The following is a 25,902-nucleotide window of genomic DNA, read 5'->3' on the forward strand; positions in this document are numbered from 1 at the left end:
ATTTGTCCATAAAATCATCAGGAGTGAACCCAACTTAATGGCACCCAGTTAATTGTGTGCTGCTTCTAGCAGCAGAGGTAGTTTACCTTGCTATAACAGTTGCTGGGGAAAGTGGGTCTCTAATCTTGCTTATAGGCCTCCCAATAGCCACTATGAAAAGTTTGGATCTTCCCACTTCATGTTAATGTCATGTTTTTCATAGTTTTAAGGAACATTTTCCTTAAGCTTCTTAATGATATTTATGTATCAAGGAATGAATAGTTAAAAGATTCATTCAAAGAAGGGATATATTCAATAAATAAATAGACAAATAAATATATAGTATCTCCATCCGAGTTCATCATCCATAAAATAAAGCTTCCACACTGCAATTTATTAAAGAATTCCTGCAAAATACATATTTGTATTATAAACTGTATGTGTGTACATTCCATCAACTTCTTGAAAGTTAAACATAAATTTGCTTATCAATATCCTCTTCTGTAGATCTTTTAAAATGAAAAAGGAGTATGCACATTATTGTGTGTGGGGGTTGGATACTATTTCTTAGAGAATGCTCTAGTTGTTAATCGTGTCTAACAAAATCATAGACAGATCTGAACCCATCCACCCACACTAACCTTAAATCACTTAATATTTAACTGAGAGGCATAGGCTTGTCCTGGGTCGAAGGTCCTGGGGACTGATTCTGGCTTCAGTCTTATACTGTGGCCAGGATCATCTGGTGCAGAGAGTTAGGCAAAATTGCCTGATCTCTCTTCCTCCTCTAAGAAATTCTCCAGTACTGAGGCCCTGACAACTGACAATCTGTCTGGACACAAAGGACTATTAAAAGACTTCTTGTTCCAGTTAAGTTTTACTTGAGTAACAAGGTCGTCCTGATAGTCTTTGCTTATACCTGGCCTGGATTGTGTCTCATAGTTTGTGTTTGGTCCTGACATCTGGCTTCCACAATTTTTGCTCATTTCTTGCTCCTGTTTTACCTTAGACTACTGCTCATGATTCAACCTGGCAAAGTGTGAGCTTCTAGGTTGAGATATTCCAGTAAAAAAACCCTCCCAAATGTACAAAACTAGGTGCTTGAGGAAAAGGTGCATGTGTGCATTTCAGTATGCTAGTTTTCTATGTCTAGGTCCATTTTTCAGAGAGAGACAGCCATAACAGTCAGCAGTTCCTTTTTCTTCTACCACAGATGCACTACATCCGACCTCTCCCAGGGAGCTTCGTTTCCATGAACCCCTCTTCTTTTATTGACGTCTTTGGCTATGTGGCTACACCACCGATGTGGAAAAAGAAGTCTTTCTTGACTTGGCGCCAAGGCCCTATGTACTTATTTGAAGAAGTTCTCTCCATTAAAACTCTGCAGTTTATTGAAAAACTTGGTCCAAGATATTACAGCAATTTCCAGGCTGTGGAGCTTAGAGGTACATATTGTAACTACGGGGACTTCAGTCAGGAGTAAAAGAGCTCTCATTTGATTGAGAACTCACTAGATCTTGTTAGTTCCTTTAGTAAATTTGTCTTTCAATCTGTGTTGGATTCAGTCATGAAGAGGTAGAGAAATCAGATCCAGCTATGGAAGCCTCTTATTTTGGCATAATGTTCAGAAGGACAGGTAACTATCAAAACCAACAGTGCAGAACTGAACACCATGGAAGTCTAGAAGCCTCCAGAAAACGGGGGGGGGGGCTCCATTCTATATCAAACGGCAAATACAGCCTCAGTGATAGGCACACTGTTTTTTTTTTCTTGGTATGGACGTAGACCTTTTGTGAAATACAAATACTGGTAAAATACCATTTATCAAGAGAATGTGAGACAGAAATAAACCATTGTAGAAGAATAAAAGAAGCAATAAAAATTAAGGACACCCAAAGTCTAATTAAGTCTGAGAAATAGGTCAGCCATTGACTTGCCAGCTACAATTCCAGTTATTAAGGGTTTGCAACCATTAACTTGTGCCAGTTGAAATCAGTCCAAATAAATGTGGGCACCATTATACAGTATATGACAAAATACAATCTTGGATCATAACACTGCCTGAGTTGTTGTGCGGAAGGTCAAGAAAATCAAGGGCTATGTTGATATTTGGAACTGGGGATTGCTCTAGCAGAGAATTTCTGGTTTCCTTTGATCTCTTGTATTATCTCTTTGTGTTGTTCTTCCTTCAGGAGCAGGCTCTTATAGCAGTATGCAGATGGAACCTTTGGTGCTACAAGAGAAGATTTCATTTGGAATTAATGTCAGAAGTTCATGTTATACAACAGTTAAAGACATAAAAGACTGCTATGGTGAAGTGGATGGGCGCCTAATAGCCAAAGAGGTAGGGACTTTGCATCTTTTGATGCACAGAAAAATTAGAGATGTACCATTCTTCAGGGTGAAGAAGTTGATGTTAATTAGATGTGGATGTTTGGCCAGGCTACCTTGACCCAGTTTGAGAGACTAGCTTTATCCAAGCAACACCCTCAAGAATAATTCAGAATGTTGAGAGACTACAAGCCAGGAATTTGGAGTCAAACTTGTTTCTGTGCTCCCACTATATTCTAAAATTTAAACCACCTCTTTTCTAACAGTTTTGCAGTTTCAGCTTCCTATCCAAGGAGGCATATGACAAGTAAGGAAAAGGTAAAGACTCAGAGTTTATTATTACACATGCTTCTATGTCACTTCAATCATGTGGCTCTAAGCAACTGATTGTCTATATTATTTTCCTGGCAACAATACACAAGTTATTTGCTATCAGATTCTCTTACCATGTTTTTCAACTTCCGAGTTTAGGCTACATTCCTAGTGGCTTCTTATTCAGGCCCTAACTAGGCCTAAACTTATTTGATTCCAGTTCATACAAGGTCAGCCAGATCTTGCCACCTGCTGAGATTAAGAGGTAGATAAGAGTTTTTTTTTTTTTTAAACCACTTGGGAAAGAGTGTGGCATCAATGCACTAGAGAGAAGGTAGGATAACATACTTAGAGTAAACAGTGCTTTATTAGTACAAGGCTAATAATTGGCCTGAGGAACAGGCCTCTCCAAGGCCTTTCAGAAATGTCCCAGTGGATTCTTTTCAGCTGGAGATGTTGGTGCTCAAGGGTCATAAAACTGACGTTTTCTGTGCCTATGTCTAGAGGTCTGTGATTCTTCCCTTTGTATCACAGGTTGGGGACTTCAATTAGAACAATCAACCTGTCCAGCTGTATCCCACCCCAGCTTTGAAGTGAGGTGCATTCTCCTCTGAGCCTCAGAACACTTGACAAATACAGCTGAAACATAATAGCCTCCATTTTCATTGCCCTCTTTGAACTGGACTTTCTCTATTTTGTGTGATCAACTCTCCAGGCCTCACCACAGCATTAGAATTTCCTAATATTATCTGGACATGAAGAGAGCTGGGTATCACAGGAAATGTAACTTTACTGAGGTTTCAATTACACCGTGCTTCTTCAAAAGTCAGTTTCCATGTATCTCAGGATTTAATTTGGAATTCTTGGTAAATAGTCTAGAACATCCAAACTATTTCTTATAAAATTAAGATGGATAAATTATAATCATATATATCACACAGCATAATACTTGAAATTTTTAAAAAACAAACCAAAAACATATTTCCTGTTTACCTTTGCCTTCTGATACAGTATGCATTATTTTTTAGTTGAAGCTGTCATCTCGTGATAGTACAACACCTGTTTTCATGGCTCATAATACTGCTGGAAAACTTCCTGGCTCCTTAAGAACAATCGGTGCAGTTGTTGTGGGCCAATATGGTAAGCTTAAATGCATACTGAACTGCCTTTGTAAAATGAGAGAGCAGAAATATATATATAAAAAAAAGCCAGAATTGCATCCTGTAAGGAAAGCTAGCTTCTTAACCAGTATCTGGGCCCGTACACCTGGGCAAATCAAGGAAGCAAGAGAGCAAGAATTGTAGAGACTTCAGTCAGGTATCTATAATGTTAATCTGAAGTTAATACAGAATCTTGGAAACTGTCAGAGTAAGTCATTTATGGTGAGCTAAATAAGGTGGAGTTTCTTTGAAAGATTTGAAATGCTTCTTTCTACCTGACCGAAGTTGTCATTTGTGATAAGATGTCATTGTCTCCTGATTATTTATGCCTGTTCTCTGTCCTATTCTTTTGCATGCTGGCTGGAATTCTGGGTGTTGAAGTCCACACAACTTAAAGTGGCCAAGGTTGAAAAACACTGATTTAAATCCTCAGTGTAAACTTGTGGCCAGCTGCCTGTGTACAGTATCATTTTTGTGATCCCCTACAGCCATCCCAAAGGTCCCTTGGAGTAACTGGAGCAAATCATGGCGGCTGATTTTTTTTTTCCCAGGAAGGGGTTAAGGGGCTGGAAATTCTCCAGGAGGCCACAGAGCCCATAAAATCCACCCCACTGCTGGAAGTTTTTTCTCATGATCAATCAGAATCTTCCTTCCTGTATCTCTTATTCCACCAACTGGCCTCCAAAATGACTGAGAACAGGTCTTAGCATTCCTGCAAGTATGCCCGTTCTGTGGTGGGGACCCACTAGATTGCTGTGCGGGTCAGGGAACTTAAGAGTTGTCCTTGCCTCGGGGGAGACATTCAGAAAAAAGAAGAAAAAGCTTCTGTGTGGTGACAGCAATATTTGAAAGAGCAGAAAGTAATTTACTTGATATAGCCAACCTGAACAATTTTGTGATCTGCTGGGCTGTTTTCTGTCTGCGCTGGATCTTGTGGGCAGGGTCACCCCTACCACAAAAAGAGGTGTGACTTGGATTATTGTCTTTGGGAGAGCATTTTCACCACATTTATTTGCTGGTGATCAGACTTTAATAGTCAGACTCATTAGGATTTTACAAACAAAAAAAAGTCTATGAAGTAGAAATAATTGTACTTAAAAGCAGAAAGAGTGTGTTTTCCTGTTAAATGCAGGACAAAAATAGCATGTTCCTTTAATAAGTGATCTTTCTAGTAGTAAGCGTTGAGCTTTGGTTTGCATTATTGCCGTAGCCAGTTTACTAGACTTATGTAAATCTGCACGTGACATGGGAAAATATTTGATTTTCCAAATTATTACTGTTGTTATTATTTTTTGTGATTCCTGCACATCTCTAGAAAGTTTTTGCCTGCTCATTTTATCCTGTGCAGCTCTTCAGTGATAACAATAGATTCAGTGGCTGTCAGCATTTTCTCTCTCTCTATCTAGGAACTCGAGTCTTCCAGTCGTGTCCCGCAGTGGTCAGTCTGAACTACCTTGGAGGCCCTTCTCTTCTCCTGGCTCTCCTGGCCGTGGCTGAGGATGACCACACCATTTATGCTGCTGTCAAGGTCTTGCACACTGTCCTGAACAGCAGTGCAGTGAGTGAAAATCTAATGAGAGAGGGTGATGGGTATCAGGTGAGATGATCCATCTTTCTCTGCAGCTGTAGAATCCAGCTTTAATAGTTTTTCCAAAATGCTGATTCTTAGGCAGAAAACGCTTGTGTTTCAGAAATTCAGAAATGCACTACTTGAACACTATATCACAAAAAATATTTGTTGGCAATCTGCTTTGTTGCTTACACTGAAATTCATTACAAAAAAGTTGATTGTCATATTCTTTCATTGTTTTCATATTCAAAATTAATATGAATTTTCATAATCCTTTTACTCAGTCATTGGAGGAGGAGATAAGACATTTTCTCCAGTCACTTCAAAAAGTTTAGGAACTTGGAATCTTGGGTCATTCTAATAAGAAAACCTCCCCCTTCCAATTGCAATCTTGGTGACAAGAATTTCCTTGTTTGCTTTATTGTAAGCAATAAGCCCACAACACTTTCTTTTACTTCCTCCAGTAGATTAGTGAGTCAGGCTGGGAAATGAAGAAGCCAATTAGTCTCATTTCCAAGAACGGGTGGCAGTATCATGTTTCCCAAGCGTTTGTTTGGTGGTTGAAGCTTTACTTAAGAAGAAAGGGATTTAAAGTGGACAAACTGAGATGTCCTATTGATTTTTGAAAAATGGAAATACTTAGAGAATTCTGAAAGAGGTTAAAGTCAACAAGTTTTCCTTGGCACTGGGGTGAAATAATTCAAGTGAAGTTTCTTTCCTTGCACTCTATTGGGAATAAAATTCATATGCTCCAATTTTTCTTTGAAGAATTTTAAATTGTATTTTTATAGGAAATGTTCTAAAAACCCATTCGTTAATTTAATTGGCCCTACCTGTTTAAATTGGTAGGTACAGAAATACCAAATGAGAGAAAAAATTGTGAACCTCATTCAGTAGTTAAACTTCCTGCATTCAGAATATTTCATAATAGCTAGCGGTACTAAGCAGGTCCTAACCATTATTGTTCATATTTGCTATGGGGACTTGATACTCTTCAGCAGCCCAAAATCTATGGCAAAGCAGTGCCTGCTTATTATGCTCGGATATGAAAATATATTTGCTCTTTATAAAATATTCTAAAGATGGAAGGTACTAACTATAATTAAAACTATTTCTAATCTAAATGGTTACTTACCATCTTTAGAACATTTTAAAAATAGCAAATACAGTTAGTCCTCGACTTATGACCATAATTGGGACTGGAATTTCCATCACTAAGCGATGCGGTTGTAGTGCAATGTCACATGACCACATTGCTTAATGACAGCAATCTGGGCAGTCCCAGTTGTAACCCCAAGATATGCAGGTCTTTAAGAGGGAAGAGGTGAGAGTCCCAGGTCAGGAACGTGGGGGTGCCACAGGAGGGTGGGGGAGGCCTGGAAGGGCTGGTGCAGGCTGCACATGAGTTGGGGAGGGGGGTGCTTTGGTGCGGTGTGAGCTCAGAAAGGCTGGGGAAAGAATATGCTGCGGCTCAGGGGCTTCTTGGTGCCTTGCGGCTCTGAGACCGCAAGCTTTTTGTAGCTTTAAAGCTGCGGTGCACCAGGAAGCCCCTTTGTGCTGTTCAAAGCCCAGCCCTAGCAAAAAGCCCCAGAGCTGCGGTGTGCCAGGAGGCTCCTTTGTGCCACGTGAAACCCAGCCCATCCCAGCCTGGCCCAGCAGCATGGTGCAAAGCTGCCGCGCCCCGGGAAGCCCCAACAGTACGATGCAAAGCCACCACGCTCTGGGAAGCCTCAGCTGCCTCAGCCCAGTCCCAGCCACAGTTGTCTCACCACCCTGCACTCTGAGCCTACTACCACCCTGCTCTCTGCCACCCCAACTGACCTTCACCATCTTCTTGCTCCTCCTACTGACAAGGTGTGCCCACTCTGGCCCTTTGCGAGGCAGCTGCTGGCCACGTTAGTCTATCTTCCCCAGGTCTCATGAGAAAGCTGCCAGCAGCTACCTTGTGAAGGGCCAGGCTGGCCATGCTTGGTCAGCAGTGGGAGCGAGAAGACAGCAAAGGTCAGTTAGGGCAGCAGGGCTGCGGAGTACAGGGGCCAAAAGGGCATAGATGGGGGGAGATAGGTGGGTGGGGGGAGTTGAAGCATCCCTGTGGTTGTAAGTGCGGGCAGGCTACCAAGTACCTGAATTTTGGTCACATGACTATGGGGGTGCTACAACGTCCGTAACTTTGGGCACCGGTCATAAGTCCCTTCATTCGGTGCTGTTGTAACTTTGAATGGTCGCTGAATGAATGGTCATAAGTAGAGGACTACCTGTATCTTATCAATGAAGCTCATAATGCCTTTATGTGACACCATTTTTTATAATCCTGTTTTTAAACTAATAAAATAAAAATGTCTTGCACTTAATATAGGGTTGGTTACTTCTCTCCATCGACAGTGAATGAATGGATGATGCATAGGATAAACTGTCTTGTGCTTTGTTGATGTGCATATCCAATGGGCAAACAGATTGGGTTGTAGAATAGAATAGCCAGGGTTCAACATCATGGATATCCCGGGGTTTTTCACATTGTTTGAAATCAGAAGAGCATGGGTGAATCTGTTAATTTTTTTCTCTCCATTGCTCATATTTGCATATTCATCAAGATTATAATACTAGTTTTTTAAAAAAATAGCACAATAATTTGTTATGTACTCCAGTGCACATTGTTTTCAGACATAGAGTAGGCATTTTTTGCAAGTTTACTGAATGTTCAGGGTTTTTGCAGATAATTTCCCCAATATGACATGTTTTTGTATATCATGTTTGCACACACACACACACACACACACACACACACACACTATACATACCCAAACATACTAAGTTTCAGTTCATGTATATATAATTAAGTTTCAGTTCATGTATTGGTGAAAAAATGCCAAATTCAGTAAATTATTTCATTATCTTCCACATATTTTGACTGCCTTGAGTCTTCATAATGCTGTGGGTTTTCCATAAAATTTATTAAATATCCATATTATGCAATAACATGGATTTTAATAGTTAGGAATTGATGGCTTATTCAGTAATGGAAATAAAATACTGTGGGATCAGCCTCTGTTTCTTGTGCTTTTGGGACATATTCTTCAGATTCTGGCATATCTGTTGAAAAAAAAGGCCCATCTATTAAGCAGTAGAATTCTGCAACTTGTTCTTTCTATCGGTGGCACTGCAGAAGCCAGCTTAGAAGAGCTAACTATCAAGAACTTGGAGATCTTCCAACATATTGTCTGCAATTTTGAGGTAATGATGCCAATGTATATATATTTATTGGTAGCAAGGTTTGAATAACCTGTGGCTTATGAGCTGTTTTTAGCCCCTGGAGAGCATGATGTTCTTTTATTCTTTCTTTCATTTTTTTTCTTTTCTTTTTTAGTTTGTATTATCTTTTACTATTGTTATTAAAACTTAAGAGAGAGAGAGTACAATCTTCCTAAAATTTTACTTCCAAAATTTGATGACATGCTCTCACTAAATGGAGAGAGGATTTCCTAATCTTGTTTGGCAGTAAAAAAATTAATTAAAAGCTACTGAATAGCTTGAACACAACTAGTGAAGGAGAAAAGGGGAAAAATAATCTCTGGATATCATGGTCCTGCTCACTTGTGAGACATCATTAATTAAAATTACTCTGCCTTGCGGTAGTTAGCCTCTCAAAATATAAAAAACCTACTTCCGGCATACAGAGACGTCTAAGTCCCTGGAAGCCCATTGAGTAAAGCTATATGGGATGGTACCACTTGAGTCAATTATTCAGGTCATATAATGGAATGCTCCTCTCTATAAAAAAAAAACCCTTTACACAAAATATTGTCAGTGACAAGAGTTCTAGTCTAGATTTTACCACAATATGCCAGTTTTCCATGTAAAAGGAATCCTTCATGTGGAGTTGTTAGGTATACCACAACTAGGCTGCAGAAATCCAGGCAGCTAGATAGCAGAAAGAGATACCGAAAACTCTGTTGCATATTTCCTGCAATTTAGGCTGAGACCCACATCTCTTTAGAATGTCTAAATTATGTGGATCCCCCCCACCCCAATATTTATAAGTGGAGAGACTTCTCAGTGGTCTTGTTCATCTAGTAAGAAGCAACAGAAAATGAAAGGGCCAGAAGCAATTAAATCCAGGGCTCTCACATGCTACTCACATGAGATTAACCTATAGAAGTAAGATCTCATGGGCCACATGCTGCTGGGAGGCATTGCACTAAAGGAGATTGTAGGACAGCAGCACGTCCAGATAAACCAGATCTCTCATTGTGGGGTTGCCTAGCGTATCCAGAATCACAAATCAGACAAAGGCATTGGGGGAATATTTTTTCCCGTTTCTGAAAGAGCCCCTGTTTGAACCGCTGAATGTTCAAGTGTAAATAAATCTGTGCTCAGTTCTTCAAGGCCATAGCTATAGTGGGACAAAAATACTAAAAACGGAGTGGAGACTGCACAAAGGGGTATTTCTCTCCTACAAGATTCCAAACAGGCCAGGCAATTTCAGGCTGATGTCCGACCTTCCCTTTGAAAATTCCATGCTGGTGATGCAAGGGCATGAACTTGCATTAGGGGGTCACAAGAAGGCCAACAGCCTGCTTGTACTTTTCTTGAAGGACTGAAAAAGCTTGCTTTGCTGACAGCAGACATGATACTTCCAGAAAATGCCAAAGAAGTAAAGGCTCCAATAGAAGAGAAGTAAATGCTCTGGTGTTTTGTGAAATTGATATGTGACAAGATCTCTGGCATGTGAGAGTTCCAGAAAAATACAAAATGGAAAAAAAAAGAAGCTCTTTTAGAAACTTGAAGCTGCTTTAAGTGTCACAAGATTTTTCCCTGTTTAAAATAAGGAAGGAGCTGTTTCTTGGCCATGGTGTACATTTTCTAGTGTTAAACTTGTACTGGACTCAACTTTGTGAATTTCCAGGTAGATGTTAATTTTTTAAAAATTGGATTGGATATTTGCAGGATGGGAAATCTTCCCAGTCTTAGAATTGGAGAGAATAATAGAATCCTAGAGCCGGCAAAAGGAGAAGGGGACGGCAGAGGATGAGATGGTTAGATAGCATCACCGAAGCAATGAGCATGAAACTGAGCAAAGTCAGGGAGGCAGTGAAGGAAGGAAGGCTTGGCCCAATATGGTTCATGGGGTCATGAAGAGTTGGACACGACTTAACGACCAAACAACAAAAGAGCCACAGAAGCCCAACTCATTTTGCTCAGTGCAGGAATTAAAGTAAAGCATCTGCAACTTCCACCCAAACACAGACGAGGGCAGCCCACTGCCTCCCTGGGCCATTAGTTCTCCTGCCAAACTGCTCTTACTGTCAGAAAGTTTTTCTGAATGTCCATGTGGAAACTGCCTTTCCTTATTCCATAGTCTGTACTCTGGAATGAGAGAAAAGAGTCTCTGTCATAGATTTTTTTGCTGAAGTAAGGAGTACAACATTGAGGAGAAGAACTATGTTTATTGCAACATTGTTGGGTGCCTGCTTTACAAGAAAGAGTGACCCTGAACAATGGAAGAGCAGCAATTTTTATAGAAGTTGAGGGCTACAAGATGGAAAATCCTGGGGAATTTGATTTGCTGGCCAGTTTTGTGGAAGCTAGGCAGGTCCTTGTTCATGTATTTGGGGTTAGTTCTATTGTTAGGCAAAATGGGCCTTTCAGGAGGGCAGCAGAGCTGGTGAAGTTCTTTGTGAAGGAGATGGAATGTGGAGGTCATCAGCTAATCAGAGGATGGAAGGTTGGGATTTCTCTAGGTTGAAGATCTCTTGTAAGGGTTGCCCTTGGGCTGGGCTGTGAGCTGGTGGGGAGGCTTCTATTCTTTGGTCTAGATGGGATGACAGGGGGCTTTGTCTGGGGCAGGGTGGGTCAATTTGGGTCTGATGGGATTAGGCAAAGAAAGGAACTGGGTTTGACCTTTGTCATATCCAAAAGATGGGGGGTTGGGGGCTGGGGAGAAGGGGTGCGGTCTCCATTTTGTTTGTTAGGTTTATTTTTTCCACTACAGTCACAGTCTGTTCCTCTCAAGGCAAAATGTTTCTACTTCTTCAATCTCCTTTTTGTTTCTAGGCCTCTGGCCCTTCCCTGAATCTGTTGTAGTTGGTTTGAAAGTGTGGTACTCAGAACTGGAGACATACCAGATTTGGTATCTGATAGTGCGAAGCAAAATAGAATTAGTGCTTCCCATGATTGGAAATTATACTTCTGTTGATGTGGCCTAAAATTACAAAATGAATATAAAAGCTAAGCAGAATTGTCCTCCTTCACTCATCTTGTAGTCTGCATGGTTACCCTCCCTCCAAGTACTTTTTTAAACAAAAAGTTAACATGATATGAATAGTCTCCATTAAAAGTATGAAATACTGCATTTGAACAGGAAATTGGTTTTAGAAATTAGAGGTGTCTATAGTAAACTGAGCATTCCACTCCACTGTCTGTGTGAGAATAACAGAGTTTTGTATCCGTGGTCTTCTCAAATCTCAGTAATTTATAATGACAACCCACCAGTAAAAACTGGGCCATAAAAACATGAACTGAGAGAACATCCATGGTTTGTTAATAACTTTATGAGGTTTAACCAAAATATCACAAAAGAATTTTTAAGCTTTCAAATTATGCCCAAGATGTTATTAAAAACAGAGTATGGAGAAGAAGTGAAAAGTCAAGAAATGAGGCTGGATCATTTACACATGAGATTTCCAGTTTAAAGATATTCTTAGGATGAAGGTTTTGGACAACAATAGGTGTTGTTATTGTCAGGTTATTCTTAGCATTCTGAAACAAGGAAAAGTGGTTGTTTCTCCCTCCTCCCAGTGTGAAAACACCAAGACTCTTAGTCCCAAGTCTGTCTCTTGCCAGGCTACAATCAGGCAGAGAGAACAGAAATAAAACCAATGCATAAGTGCAAGGGATGTGAATGACCCAGATTCAAGTCTTATCTCAGCCATGGAAATTACTGGGTTTCTTTGGATCAGCTACTCTCTTTCAGCCTAACCTGCCTCACAGGACTGTTACGGAGACAAAATGAAGAGAGATTGTCATGTAAGGAAATCATCATGTAAAAGGAAATTTTTATCCCCTACAAAAGCCATGGGGTTCTGTCACCGTATTCTGTGAATAACATTCCAGAACAAGAGTTCCAAATGCTTTGTTTCCCTTTGGCTTTCAGCTATGGTGCCATGCCTCTGAAAATCTGGACGTCCCTCTGTTTAAGCATCTCACTGAAGTTCTCCAGTCATCAAGGTACAGAGGTCTGTTAAGCTAAGTGGGTTAGTAATTAGAAGTATCCTGGGCTCGTATGGTAGATGTGCAGTGGGGCTGAAAATCTAACCATAGCATCTGTAAATCTATACGAATACCTTTGCTTTTTTTAAAAAACAGACTTTACTACATAATCTCACATTTAAGCATATCTTTCTGTGCATGCTATGGAAGCATGCTGCAAGTGTCTAGAGATTCCAAGAAGGTACTCCTGCTTTTTAAATTTAAAACTCTGAAGATTTGTGAATGCCATTTCTTTCTTATTGAAAAACTCTCCAGGATTCTAATAATGTACTGATTTTTGTCAAAACAGAATTTACTTCCTCTGATGTGCAGCTCCAGAAATCAATAGTTTTGTTTGATTTGAACTCTCTTTGCTGGGTAACATATAGTAGAAGAGTTGAGTCGATGCAGAGCAGAAGGTGAAACGGCTGACACTGAAAATAGACAACATCAGAAGCCAAAAGTTCAAAAGAACATGATTTTGCAGAAATACAAATAATGATGTGGCTATATTATCCCCAGAAAAAAACTTTTAAATTATCTTTTTAAAAATTATCTTTTTGTCTTTTGTAGAGAAAAGAATTCAACCGTGACCCTCATTCAGCAGGTGCAGATGGTGCCCAAACTTTTTCTTCTCTTTGGGGACTCTGGGATCACATGCTCTCGCATCAATAGGATCTGTGTCCTCCTGTGCCATTTACTTCAGGGCCATTTCAGCATCAAAGATTTGCTCTGGTATTTTCACTCAATTTATGCAGTGTGTCAGTGAATAGAAGATTCATGTTCTTTAAGGTTAAGCCAAAAGGTTGTCCTCACAATACAATTTATCTTTTTCCAGCTGTAAAAATGAAGACCCCTTTCAACAACTCATTCAGTGGCAGGGAGAAAAAGCAGAGGGGCAGTTTACCCATGCTAGGTCAACCAAAGGGGTTCTGAGGTGGAACCATGGGCCCTGCCCCAGTGCAGCAGTGCTTCCACTCCCTTGTCATCCTCAGCTCTCTTGGGTCTTCAGAGCATGTCTCTTCTCTCTATAGCAGTGTTTCTCACCCTCACCAACTTTGAGATGTGTGGACTTCAACTCCTGGCTGGGGAATTCTGGGAGTTGAAGTCCACACATCTTAAAGTTGATGAGAGTAAGAAACACTGCTTTAGAACACTAGAGAAGGCTTAGCTTCTCTGTCTGACAAGCTCCTTGCTTTAGACTCATGAGTAGCATCATCTTCCTTCTTTGTGAGGATGCAGGAGAGCATTATTAGCAATATTTATTTCTCCTGTGAGCCATATTAATTACTTACCTATAAAATATTATTTTGAGGTTCCCTCTAGGAGTGATTTGGAGGTCTTCCTGTTTGCAGCTTGATCTGAAGCTGTTTACTTTTTCTTGTTCAGGATTAGCTTATTCTTGGTTTACACTTTATGTCCTGCATCTATTGATGAAAATCAGACCTGCTCCAATAGTGGTCCAGAATCACTTGAACAAGGTATGAAGCAGCACTGTGCAGAATTTTATTTTTTACTGCTAAAACTATTTTAGAATATTTTTATTTACCTGTAATATAAAAATAAGGCAAATTGGCCTGCATCTTTGACATCTGCAGGCGGACAAGTGATAAAACATGTATTGCAACAATGCAATACAGACTCAGGCCCTGAAGTATTTGCATGTGACATCGCAATGCAAGAATGATGTGACATCATGGAATAAATTTCATTGCATCATGGCTTGTTTTCAAGTAGTCTGCTTGTTTGCACCGTGGCTTGGAGTTACATTCAAACCTTAATTAATGGATAGTCTGGTTTGTTTCTGTGGACTGCTCAATCTACTTACCAAGAAATAGCGTAGGAAATAAGAGTAGACCTGACGTCTCACCTGTGTTCTTCTTGGCATCTGTAGTTGCTTAATGCTGGTACTGTGTCTCTCAAGCCTGAATCTCTAGTCCTGTAACTCCTGAAAAGGTATAAGTTGGGCTGAGGGAGTAGAGCAGCAAAGCACCATCAAGGCAGTGGGCAATTAAGGACTTGCTGGTAATTGTCTCAGAAGAAATGGGAGGGGAAGATGAATTGATGTCACTCTATGGTTGTGACCAGCAAGGCTTATAGAAGGTTTGTGTTCTTGCCTAATAGCTATCTGGCATAAATTTGCATTGAGTGGAAGGCTAGAGAAGTAGTTGAGGGAAAGGGAGGAAGACTGGAACAGCAAGTATCCACATTTCAGCTCATAAGAGAGGACAGAAAATTCTGAACACAGCAGGAGCTACAGCAGATGCTGACTCAGGCAGGAAGGCAAACACTGCACATGCTTTGTAGGTCAGATGATGCTTCCCTTGCTGTCCATTTTGCTTGGAGCCTTCCCTACAGACTCTGCTAGCCAGACTTTTGATTGCTGCCTGTCTGGGTGAAGACTGAAGGAAGAAGATGGGAAAAAAGGAAAAAAGGAAAAGCATAAAAATTCTTCTCTGCCAAACTTCTTTGCCAAACTCCTGTTTGCTATTCCTGTTCACTTGCTTGGAATTTTAAAATATCTCCTCCTTGGAATCAAAATTCAGATACATAGAAAAACTTTCAAAAGCTGTTTGTTTCTTTTTTTATTACTCGCTTATTGCTGAGGTATCAGTTTATCTATCTACAAAAAGAAATACTGAGCTCCATTTGGCAGGAAGGAAGACAGGAAGTTATGGTGCAGCCTAGATGCTTTGTACTTTTAGGCTTTGCCTTCGAGAACTGCTGTCTAAGGTAGCATGGATAAGGGCTTGCGCTTCCTTTGGAAGAGGATGGCCTCGTTCTTTTTGCCTATCCGCCTGAAGAAAGATGGCAATGATTTTTCATGTGAAAGATACTCTATAGCCAAGCAGCATATTAGGATAGCAAAACGCATCTGCAACAGTCAGTCCCAAAACAGGGCATCTTGAAATCTGTTTGCAAAGAAAAGATTTCCCTTTTGATAAAAAGGACTGTTCATCTCAAGGACAATTGATATCCAACATGTGGTCTATAAACTTAAAAATAAAGTCTGATTACAGAGTTTCCATTCCTCATAACAGACCACTCATTAGCTCTACGATAAAGTTAAATAGAGGCTAATTCTTAGGATGTGCTTCAGGAAGAAATCAACATTTCTCATATTTGAAGTGTTTCTTATTATAGTTCATGTGATTTATTTTCTGAAGGTTCACTTTGCATCATATATGCATTAGAAGACAAATATTATTCATATGTAGAATTTCATATACATCCTTTGTGTTGTCTGATTTTTAGGCTTAAGTCAGACACCTGGAAAAATGGTCTGGCTTCGAAACCAGTTGTTGAGTATGCTGTTAGATGTAATACAACCAGACAAATGTCATCTGTCCTCTGAGTAAGTAAGAACGTAAGCCAAAGGAGGGAGGAGGAGAAGGGACTTTCATTGTATTTCTTCTTAATCTAATACTGAACCATGATTCTGACTCACACATTTTATTCATCAGTTGTGTTTGATCTTCTGTTTTCATATTTTTGTTAACATCTTTGTTTTCTGTTAATCTTGAAACCTGCTAATGCACCAAATTCTTTTAATCGGCCTATTACTATTTCAATTCCCTTTAAAGGATCTTCCAAAACCAACACCAAGTCATCTGCAAAAGCCCTTAACTTATAAGTTTCTTTTTTAACCTTTACTCCCATAATCCTTTCATCTTGTCTTATATCTCTGTTCAGTATTTCAAGAACCAAAATAAACAAGAAAGGAGACAGTGGGCATCCCTGCCTTGTTCCTTTTTTTTATCTCACAAGGCTTTGTTAGATCTCCATTAACAATTATTTGTGCTTTCTGTGAAGTGTAAATCGATCTTACCCATTTTAGAAAGTTCTCTCCAAAGTTCATATCTTCCAAAACTTTGAACAAGAAAGCCCAATTCAAATTATCAAAGGTCTTATCTGCATCTAAGAAAATCGATGTGGCTTGTTTTTCATTATGCTGCTCCAAATACTCCAAAATGTCCAACACATTTTTAAGATTGTCCTTTAATTGTCTTTTAGGTAAAAACCCACATTGATCCTCCTAATAAAGTCTTGCAAAATTATTTTCAGTCAATCAGCTCGTGAGCAACCTGTCGTCATTATTCAGTAATGACATTGGCCTGTAGCTTCTTGTTCAAGTTGTATCTTGTCCCTCTTTAGGCACTAGTGCTGTATCGGGCTCTTTCCAGCTCTCTGGCATCTTTCCTCCCTGTAGGACAGAGTTCATCATGTTTTGTAAAGATTGTAAAAGTTCATCCTCAAAATATTTCTAATAAGAACCTGGTAATCCATCTGGTCCAGGCACCTTTCCCGGTTTAATCTTTTTTATAGCTTCAGAAACTTCCCGTATTGTTATAATCTATCTTTGTTCTTCTGTAATCCTCAGTAAATGTTGTTTCTATAGGTGTTCATCTATTTTCTCCAGAGAGATATCACTTCCTTTACGCGAATTGGAATAATATTGATGAAAGTTTTTTTTTAATGGCTGTATTGTCCATTAATACAGCATCTCCCTCTTGTAATTTCAGTATCATTTTCTTTTCTTTTTCTTCTTTATAATTTAGATGCCAACCATTTCCCTGGTTTGTTTGCAAACTCAGTTTTTTTGCTTTACATAGTTCATTTTTATTTCCATTTCTCTTACTGTTAACATAGATAACTGTTATTGTAAAAGCTTTATTTGTTGAGAAATACTTATCTTCTCTGGAAATTTCTTTAATTCTTCTTCTTTTCTCTTTATCTCATCCAAAATAGCTTGTTTTTTTCTCTTGACTCTTTAAGTTCATTATTATGTGGTATAAAATAATCTTTATTAAAAAAGCTTTACTTGCATCCCAAACCATTCTTAAATCAGTGTCTTTACCTAAATTATTTTCAAAAACTTATTTTAATTTCTTTTTACAATCCCCCAGTATTGCTTCTTTCTGTAGGAAGATTTCATTTAATCTCCATCTTAAAAAATTAGATTTGCTTTTCTAAACCAACTCAGAGGATTATGACCTGAAAAAGTCTTTGGTAATATCTCTGCTTTAGAAACCTTAGTAGCCAAGACATTTGAAATCCAAATCATGTCTATTCTTGAAAAGGATCTATGTCTTTCAGAAAAGTAGGTATACTCTCTTGAATTGCCATTTTTCTGTCTCCATATATTAACCGGACCTAAATTGTCTATTGTATGCAGTCCTTTCTGAAATCTGAAGTTCACTGTGACCCAATAACTAATATAATTGTACAGGTAGTTCTCCATGAACAACTGTTGAACAAGTGGTAGTTATGACTGGTCCTCAAAGTTCTGGCCATCCCGGCACTCCCATAGTCATGTGATCGCAATCTGGATACTTGGCAGCTGGCTCACACTTACGATGGTTGCAGCATTCTGTGCTCGCATGACCACCATTTGTGACCTTCCCTGCCGGCTTCCCACAAACAAAATCAATGGGGAAGCTGGCAGGGAAGGTCAGAAGTCACTTTGGTAAGTTGCTCACACTCTCCCCTGTCCATCAGCAGCCATCTCTGGCCCTGCTGGACTCGCACGCACCTCACCAGCGACCCATGCAGCCTCCCCTACCCAGCAGCAGCCACGTGCCTGCTGGTCTGCTTGTGAGCTGCCTGGGACCTGTGACTTCCTGCCAGCTTCCCCATTGACTTTGCTTGTGGGAAGTCGGCAGGTTAGCTGCAAAATCCTTGCTTAACTCGTGATCCTCACTTAATGATGGAATGGTGACTGCTGGAATTGCTATCGCTAAGTGATGCGGTCACATGACTTCGCACTGTACAGCCACATTGCTTAGTGATGGAAATTCCTGTCCCAATTATCATAGTTAAGCAAGGACTACCTGTAATTCTCATATGGAATTACATTTGAATTCAAAGTAATATGGAATTACATCTTCTACCTTCATCCAATAAATATGCAAAGGGTTTTCCACTTTGATTTTGAATTTTTCTCTAATAATTCAATAGTATAATGAATCAAGAGAAGATATTGGCCATGAATGGCCCAGTAAGAGGACAGTTTAGCTTTTATCACCACCAAAACATAACTTCAAACCCAAGTAAACCGAGGGAAGGTGGCAAGAAGGGGTAGAGATATTTTGATACAGACTGAGCTATTTTAATTTAATCAGCAGAAATGATACAGATGTTGAAGCACAGAAAGTTGGGGGGAAATGGGAGAACAATCTTTTTGCTCCATTTTCTATCCTTAATGTTTTCTTTTCCACAATCTATAATAAAGATAAAATACATAAAAAATAAGTGAATCATGTTTAGATCTTCTAACAGATCCAAACAGGATTTTTATAAATTGCCCTGGGGTGTTGGAATTGGCAGTTTATAGCTTTTTAAAATGAACTAACAGATAAAAATCAATCTATAAAAAATACATTGGATTCAATCTCCCACAAGGGTCCTTTCGACTGCAAGGAAGACTTTTCCCTTATAAAGCTTCTGATGAATGGAAGAAAACAGGGATCCTCCTGGTAGCTTTGAGAGAGGAAAGAGATAGCTGAGGGAGGTAGAGGAGGGGTGATTAAGGCTGAGCGCTTCCTCATGGCTAGTCTCTATCCTTGATCTGTAACTGGGGAGACCTCCTTTATGCCTTAATGGATTGTTTCAGAGATGCGCATACCTCAAGATCCATTTCTACCTTGACTTGCTTCCTTTGAGTTACAAGCTGCAGATGACTGGCTACTTATGAGAATGTTCTACTTATTCAGAGGAACTTACTTCTGTCTAAACATGGTTAAGACTATGCTATAACTATTTCTATTATGTCCTCTGTTTGGGTTTTCTAAGGGGTTTTAAAAGCACAACAGTAGCTCAGGGACTGGTAAATGTTTTAAATTTCTGCTGTTCTACTAAGTCCACCATGTAGTATAGTAATGTGTTGTGTCTTTCAATCTGGTATTTCCCCCACAGAATCCAAGAAGAAATGTTCCCAGCCTTGGGCCCTGACTGGTTCCTGATGTTTATGCAAAGTCACATGCATGAAAGCACATTTATGCTGGCAGCCAAACTGTTATTCCATTTCCTGCACAATCGTACACACCTGCATAAGTTCAGAGAGGGGATGATGGCAGGCATGTGGCTGAGAAACAGCTTAGAGGGGCTGAATATTTTGACTGGTATGTCCTCAGTGTATTTAGCTTTCAGTTGGTTTGCAATATGATGCTGAGTTTTGCTGTGGATCAGTGATTTAAGTAAAGATGGGGGGGGAATTCCAAGGGAGGAAAACCATAAACTTTGGTCAGCTAATCAAAAATTAAGTTGGCTGGTCAGCTTGTAAAGCTGCCGTTTTAGTAGCATTCTTCAGCCTAATGTCCTCTGGAGTGCTTCTTTATTAGTACAGGAGAAGTGCAGAAGCCTGGTTGCAGAAAGTCCCATTCTGAGCCTTTGTCTCTCGCTCTCACTTCTTGTGCAGTATCTGAAAGTTGAAGGAAATGTGCAGCCGAGGAGTAACATCCTTCCCCTCTTCCCTTTGGTGTGTATTTCCTTCAGGAAGTATTGCCTGTACATCTGCTTTTAACATCCAAAATAGTGAGAGTGATTGTGTTATGTCCTCTCTTGGGAATGGGATGTATCCCTGGAGACCCCAGTTTTTTCCTGCAAAATAATGGCCAAAATAGTTAGGTCAGTGATTCCATGACTGATCATTTCATTACTTTGATTTATTTAACAATTTATTCCCTTGCTGATTTGTTGTTCTTTGATCCTGTAGATCAGTAAGTTGTCAGCCACTTCAGAGAGGAAATGTCTCTTGTTCTTTGTTTTAGACAATTTAAAGAGTTCTCCCCAGTTATTTGAGTGCCACTCATATCAGCTATCTGGATTAGGGGAGCTAAAGATGTTCCTGAGCAACTCCATCCACGTTCCTGAGATTTACTTTCTTCTCTCAGGACTTCTTCTGGATACACCAGTGTCTAAGCCACCAGATGAAACTAAAGTAAGTTTTGACATAGTAAAGTGTGAGAAATAGATTTGTAGAAGCTGAAATAGTTTATTGAACAAAGCAAAAGAATAGCAACTTTAACTGTGAGTATACTATAGAAGGGAAATCTTCACAGAAAAGGTAACAGAACAAGAAATGGCAATATTCAACAGAGGAATGTGAATATAGAACAGAATGTCATGTTCCTTTAACTGCTGAGAGCCAGTTTGTCAGAGACCGCAGCAGATGTTCCCCAGATTATACCAGCTAGAGTGCAGCACCTTTCCTGAGAATTGGATCTATGCTGAAGTTCATTTTTGGAAAGGGTTTCAAAACTTATATTCTATATTCTTACAATTATTCACAGTCCTGATTAAGCACATCTATTGATTATACTTCCTGCCTGTCAGGTATCAAAACTACATGAAACAGGATCAGCTCATACATTAACCCCACACTACAGGTGGTTGATCTGGCAGAGCACTTCTCAAAGAAAGAGACTTCTTGAGATAGGCTGCATCAAGAGTTGAGAAAACAGCTAACTAAGAGAAATAGCTGGGACTGGAGCCAAGGCATGCAAAGCACAAGAATACCGGAAAGCTTGGAGTTAAAAAAGGGTCACCATATTGCCATTAGAACAGTCTTTTGGAATGATACCACAGTCACCTAAAAACAAATTTGAAATATTTCTGAGATTGGTCAGAGTGATGAGAATGGTGGTGTTGCAACAGTCCTCCCAGCTACATGTCAGTATCTCTTCTGATGCTTGATCTTCTTGATTTCATTGTGGAAGTAAGCCCAGACCGTTCTTGGCAGTTTCAACTCATTCTCCTATAGGTTTGCAGATGGCTTGGGAATTTGTATGAGAACTGTGGGTTTCCCCCAGGTTGTTGGCCTGATCCACATAGTTGGCCACAAGTTAGACTTAGCATTTACCTTAGACTTGATGAAACAGGATCTGGTACTGGGGTATATTTCCATCAGCTCTTTGTTATAGTCAGATCATCTCCTTGTGACTGTGGGATTAACTCCAGGGAGGATAGGCTTATTCAGATGGCCCACCCCAAGTTCTGATGGCTTCTGAAGGTTTTCAGACAGCACTTGGGGAATTCCTCAGCAACACGAGGAGCAGCTCTGTTGAACTCCTTGTTGACCTCTCAAGTATAGAGACCAACGGCACTAAACAGGTTTGTTCCTGAGCAGCCTCAGGAATCCTTCCCATCAATACTGGGTGGCTTTTTAGTGCATCTCAAGGAAGTAGGCATATTCTTTGTTATTGTAGCTCTGCAATCTGTAGACTAAATTCTGGAAGATTAAAGTACCTAGGGAAGGAACAGGGATCTGGATCTAGGCTATAATCAACACCTCTCTTTTGGGGAGGTTGTAGAGAAAGTAGTTGGTGACAGGTAAAAGTAGTAAGGGACAGCTTTGAAAGAAGATTATTTTGGATCTCTGGCAGACAACTTCAGACACAGGCATGGGACCAAAACTGCATTGGTTATTCTCATGGATGACCTGTGGCAGGATTTGGAGGAAGGGAGTGCTAACAGCCTCATTCTGCTAGATTTATTGACAGCCTCCAGTACTGTTGCCCACAACATCTTCCTGGGCAGCCTGCAAGGTTTAGTAGTCAAAGGGACTGAAGTATACTATAGTAGTTTTGCTCCTTTCTGAGTGGACTTGTTCACTGGAGGGGAGCACTAGAACCAATGGGTTGAGGCCACAGGGAAGTAGATCAGGCTAGATAGTAGGAGGAATTTCCTGATAGTGAGAGATGTTAATCAATAGAATTAGGTTGCCTCATGAGGTGATATGTTCCCTTTCATCAGGTCTTCAAACAAAGACTGGGTAGCCATTTGTCCATAGGGCTTTAGCAAATTCTGTGCTGAAGGATTTAGTGAGGTCTATGATTCTTTCCTATGCAATCCACTGAATAAGAATTTCTAAAATTATTTCTTGAATTTGGGTATATACAGCTTATTGCAGCTTTCAGTTTCATTAGTTGATTTATTTCTTCCACAGCTAGTTAACAACCTGCATGTGCCTATTGATAAAACTGCCCAAAATGTGGGGGGTTTTGTACATTCAGGTACATCTAGTTTAATTCTTTGAGGTGATGATGTGCATATGCAAATTCTTGCAAAATAAGCCTCACAGAAAAAGAATGCTGATATAAGAAGTCATACTGTATCATTCTGGTTTCTTTGTTTTTTCAAGAATTTATTAAAGAATACTTTTCATTAACACAAAGAAACTTAAGGAAGAACAAATTGAGCAACCCACAGTGTTTTGTATTCTGCTTATCCACATCAAAGGAGTTTTTGTCAAAAGGACAAAATGTGTGTTGTGATGTCATGCTGCAAGTTCTGCTCCTTATTTACTTCTTTTAGTGTCATAAGAATTTGCACCGCAGTGTCTTGATTCACTTTCCTTCATTTGCCCCTCTTCTGCAGATGCCCATATTTTGGATATAATTTAGAAGTAAAAATCGCTTTGAAATCTGAAGTAATGCTAATGACAATTTTAGAAGTATCCTTTTTTTAGAATTCTAGATTTCCTCATATTTGCTGGAGAACACAGGCCTAATTGTTTCAAGAGAAGCAGTCCAGACATACTGCATATCTACTAGTGTTGTAAAGCTTGTACTTTGGGACACTGAAGTAAATTCTCTTTCTGTAGTTTCACAATATGTTCGTTTTTCAGGCAGGTTTGAATACAGTGTTACAGTGGCTGCTACACAACCACCTTACAGAGACGGTAGTCAAAGTTGGCTTATGTCCAGAAGCAGCAGTTCTGTTGCTGGAGATGGTGACATCCCTAACAAAGCGGGTAGGTGTTGTCCTGGGGAGGTTGAAGGATAGAGTTTGGCTGGTTGGGAGCAGCTGAGGGGCAAAGCAGTCCTAACAGCTTATTCATGTGTATTTACATAACTCTGAGGTCAGATTGTTTTGAAGATTCAGTACCACAAGGACAAAAGAAAAGAAAAGGGAAAAAAACCCAAAACAATATGCTGGTAGTCAGGAAATCTGGTCGGCTGGGTTATTTTTGGACACAGAAATTCCCCTCCTTGACTCTCTGGGCTTCTGCAGTATGGAACACATTTGTATGTGCACACATTTGTGTAAGACGCCAATCTCTGTTTGCCAACCAGGTCTCAGTTATATGCAGCAGTTATTCATAATGAAATTATGGGCAAGAGATCTTATTTGGAACTGACCTACCATTTAGCAGCAGCCAAAGTTGCTAGGGTAGTTAGGGTCCACTTAGTAGACCAGCTAAATGACACAACAAATGTGAGATGTTGATCACTCTTTTCCCTCAGAACGGTATCTCCACTTGCTCACAACAACATTAATAAGAGCCACTTCACCTCTGCCCCCCCCCCCCCAAATTATACAGCATCTTCCAGGCAATTTGAAGCAGGCACATTTCCTCCCTAAAAATCTTAGGCCCATCAATATGGTGGAACCTCTAGAGAACCAGAATGTCCCTGTTGCTGCTGGAACATGGACATCTTCAGCACTGTAGCAGGGAGAAGCAGGGGGCAAGTAAAGCTAAACTTTTCATCTCAATGGTGCATTCAGGGAAATCTGCACTGAACCACCCAAAACATTTTCTATCCTGAAACTAGGAATACCCTACCAAGATTTTGATGGGTAATCCACAGTGCAAGAATCACAGGGTCAGAACTCTTTGGTACATGCTAGGAGAAAATAGATTCTTTAACTGGAAATCTGCTGGCTTCAGTTACCCCATTTGTTCTACCCAAGGCCCCAACCAGGTTCCCACTTGGCCTCAGAAGATAGGTATTTTCCTTATAATCAATCAATCAATCAATCAATCGTACATAAAAAGATGTCTTTAACTGTCATTAATAAATTCCATAATTCACTTTTAAAGAATAGTAAGTATAGCTTTTTAAAGTACGTATTAAGAATATATATTATTTTAAAGACATATAAATACATATAATTTTTTAAACTCAAATAAATGCAACTTATCTTTAAAAAAAAAATTATTTGAACCTTCATTATTATCTTTCCTGCTTTTGTCATTTTTAATCCCATGAAACATTGATACTGATCCAGCTTTTAGCAAGATGCCACTAACTAAGATCTAGATCCCTGCACTAATCATAGATATGGCTGAAATAAAAATAGCTGCCATGAGTTGGTTGCACTAGGGTTATCCATGGTTCACCTACCATCAAAAGGAAAAGTAAATAAGGGAAAAGATACAGACAAAAATTATGTGCATTGCCCATCTTCCTCAACTCATCAAACTAGGATTAACCAGATGCAGTTAGAGCTCAGATTTTCTCTCACTAGTGCACACGTGTGTATGGCACGTTAATGTCTCGCTATATGTGTTTTGACTGATTCCCTGTCTGCCTATATTAACCATTTTCACTAATATTCCAGAAACACTCTCAAGTCCTCAGGGCTGTGAGGACAGCCACCTGTTTATTATATCCACATCCTTCTACTTGTCAGGGTCTCCTAGGAGATGACATGGTGAATGCATCCTTGAGTGAGGGAATGATTCCCCAGGCCCTTAGGGAGTTAGTGATATGCTCCCTCCCTCAAGAAATCATTGCCAGACCCAAAGCTGTTGGGTGATTTCTGACCAGTCACCTACCCTTTTGCAGGAAAGTTTATGTGGGCCGTTTCAGTTATATTTCAGGCTTTGACGTATTATTGAGATGGCATTTGATCACACTTGTGGATAACTTCTGGCAGGCCCAGGATGGAGGTGGTGTATTCATCCTGGCCATTCTTGATCTTTTGGTGGTTTTGATACCATGAGTATGGTATGCTTGTGGACCAGCTCTTTATGTGTAGGAGGAAGAGGGAATGGCCTTGAGGGACAGGAGGACGAGCTGCTGCCAAGGCAGTGGTCAGATAAAAGAAACCTGAGTCCAGGGCAGGAATGTAACATCCGCAAACATCACAGACAAGTCCCTCCCTAATTCACATAAAGATAAAGGGATGGAAGGGGGAGCTGTATTCAGACTCGCAAGATTCTGTTCCTATAACTTTACAATAAAAGTAATATTGGACTACATGATTTTGGTTTCCTAGTCTGGTCTACCTTGAAGGGCTGACAGTATACTATGTAACAGCACTACTACATAAGTTGCGCTGGTTACCAGTGAACTTCCATGTGCAGTTCAAGGTGCTGGTTGTCAGCTATAAAGCCCTTCATGGCACAAGGCCTGGATATTTGCAGGACCGCCTATCTCCAAGTATTTCTGCCCATCCTAAAAGATCTAACATGTCCCAGTCCATTGATCAAACAGTGCCATCCTATGGGGGATCCTGGAGTCACACATTCTCTGTTGCAGTACCTGCCCTATTGAACACGCTCCCTCCTGAGATTTG

General features: G+C 40.0%; 1 protein-coding gene across 1 annotated transcript in view; it reads left to right on the plus strand.

The window, feature by feature from the left end:
* Positions 1-25,902, plus strand: part of WDFY4 (WDFY family member 4) — a 191,028-nt gene that overhangs the window by 43,670 nt on the left and 121,456 nt on the right. The window contains exons 19-30 of the mRNA XM_088139404.1: positions 1,193-1,424; positions 2,172-2,323; positions 3,651-3,762; positions 5,189-5,379; positions 8,431-8,583; positions 12,503-12,576; positions 13,171-13,332; positions 13,987-14,078; positions 15,853-15,952; positions 19,513-19,718; positions 20,367-20,536; positions 23,225-23,350. Coding sequence (XP_087995530.1) covers positions 1,193-1,424; positions 2,172-2,323; positions 3,651-3,762; positions 5,189-5,379; positions 8,431-8,583; positions 12,503-12,576; positions 13,171-13,332; positions 13,987-14,078; positions 15,853-15,952; positions 19,513-19,718; positions 20,367-20,536; positions 23,225-23,350 — 1,770 coding nt within the window. The remainder of the gene's footprint in view (positions 1-1,192; positions 1,425-2,171; positions 2,324-3,650; positions 3,763-5,188; positions 5,380-8,430; positions 8,584-12,502; positions 12,577-13,170; positions 13,333-13,986; positions 14,079-15,852; positions 15,953-19,512; positions 19,719-20,366; positions 20,537-23,224; positions 23,351-25,902) is intronic.

The sequence above is a fragment of the Python bivittatus genome, unplaced genomic scaffold, assembly GCF_059951505.1.
Source record: "Python bivittatus isolate LINGU-HERP-01145 unplaced genomic scaffold, Pbiv_v1 ctg000210_np1212, whole genome shotgun sequence".
Classification (NCBI taxonomy): Eukaryota; Metazoa; Chordata; class Lepidosauria; order Squamata; family Pythonidae; genus Python; species Python bivittatus.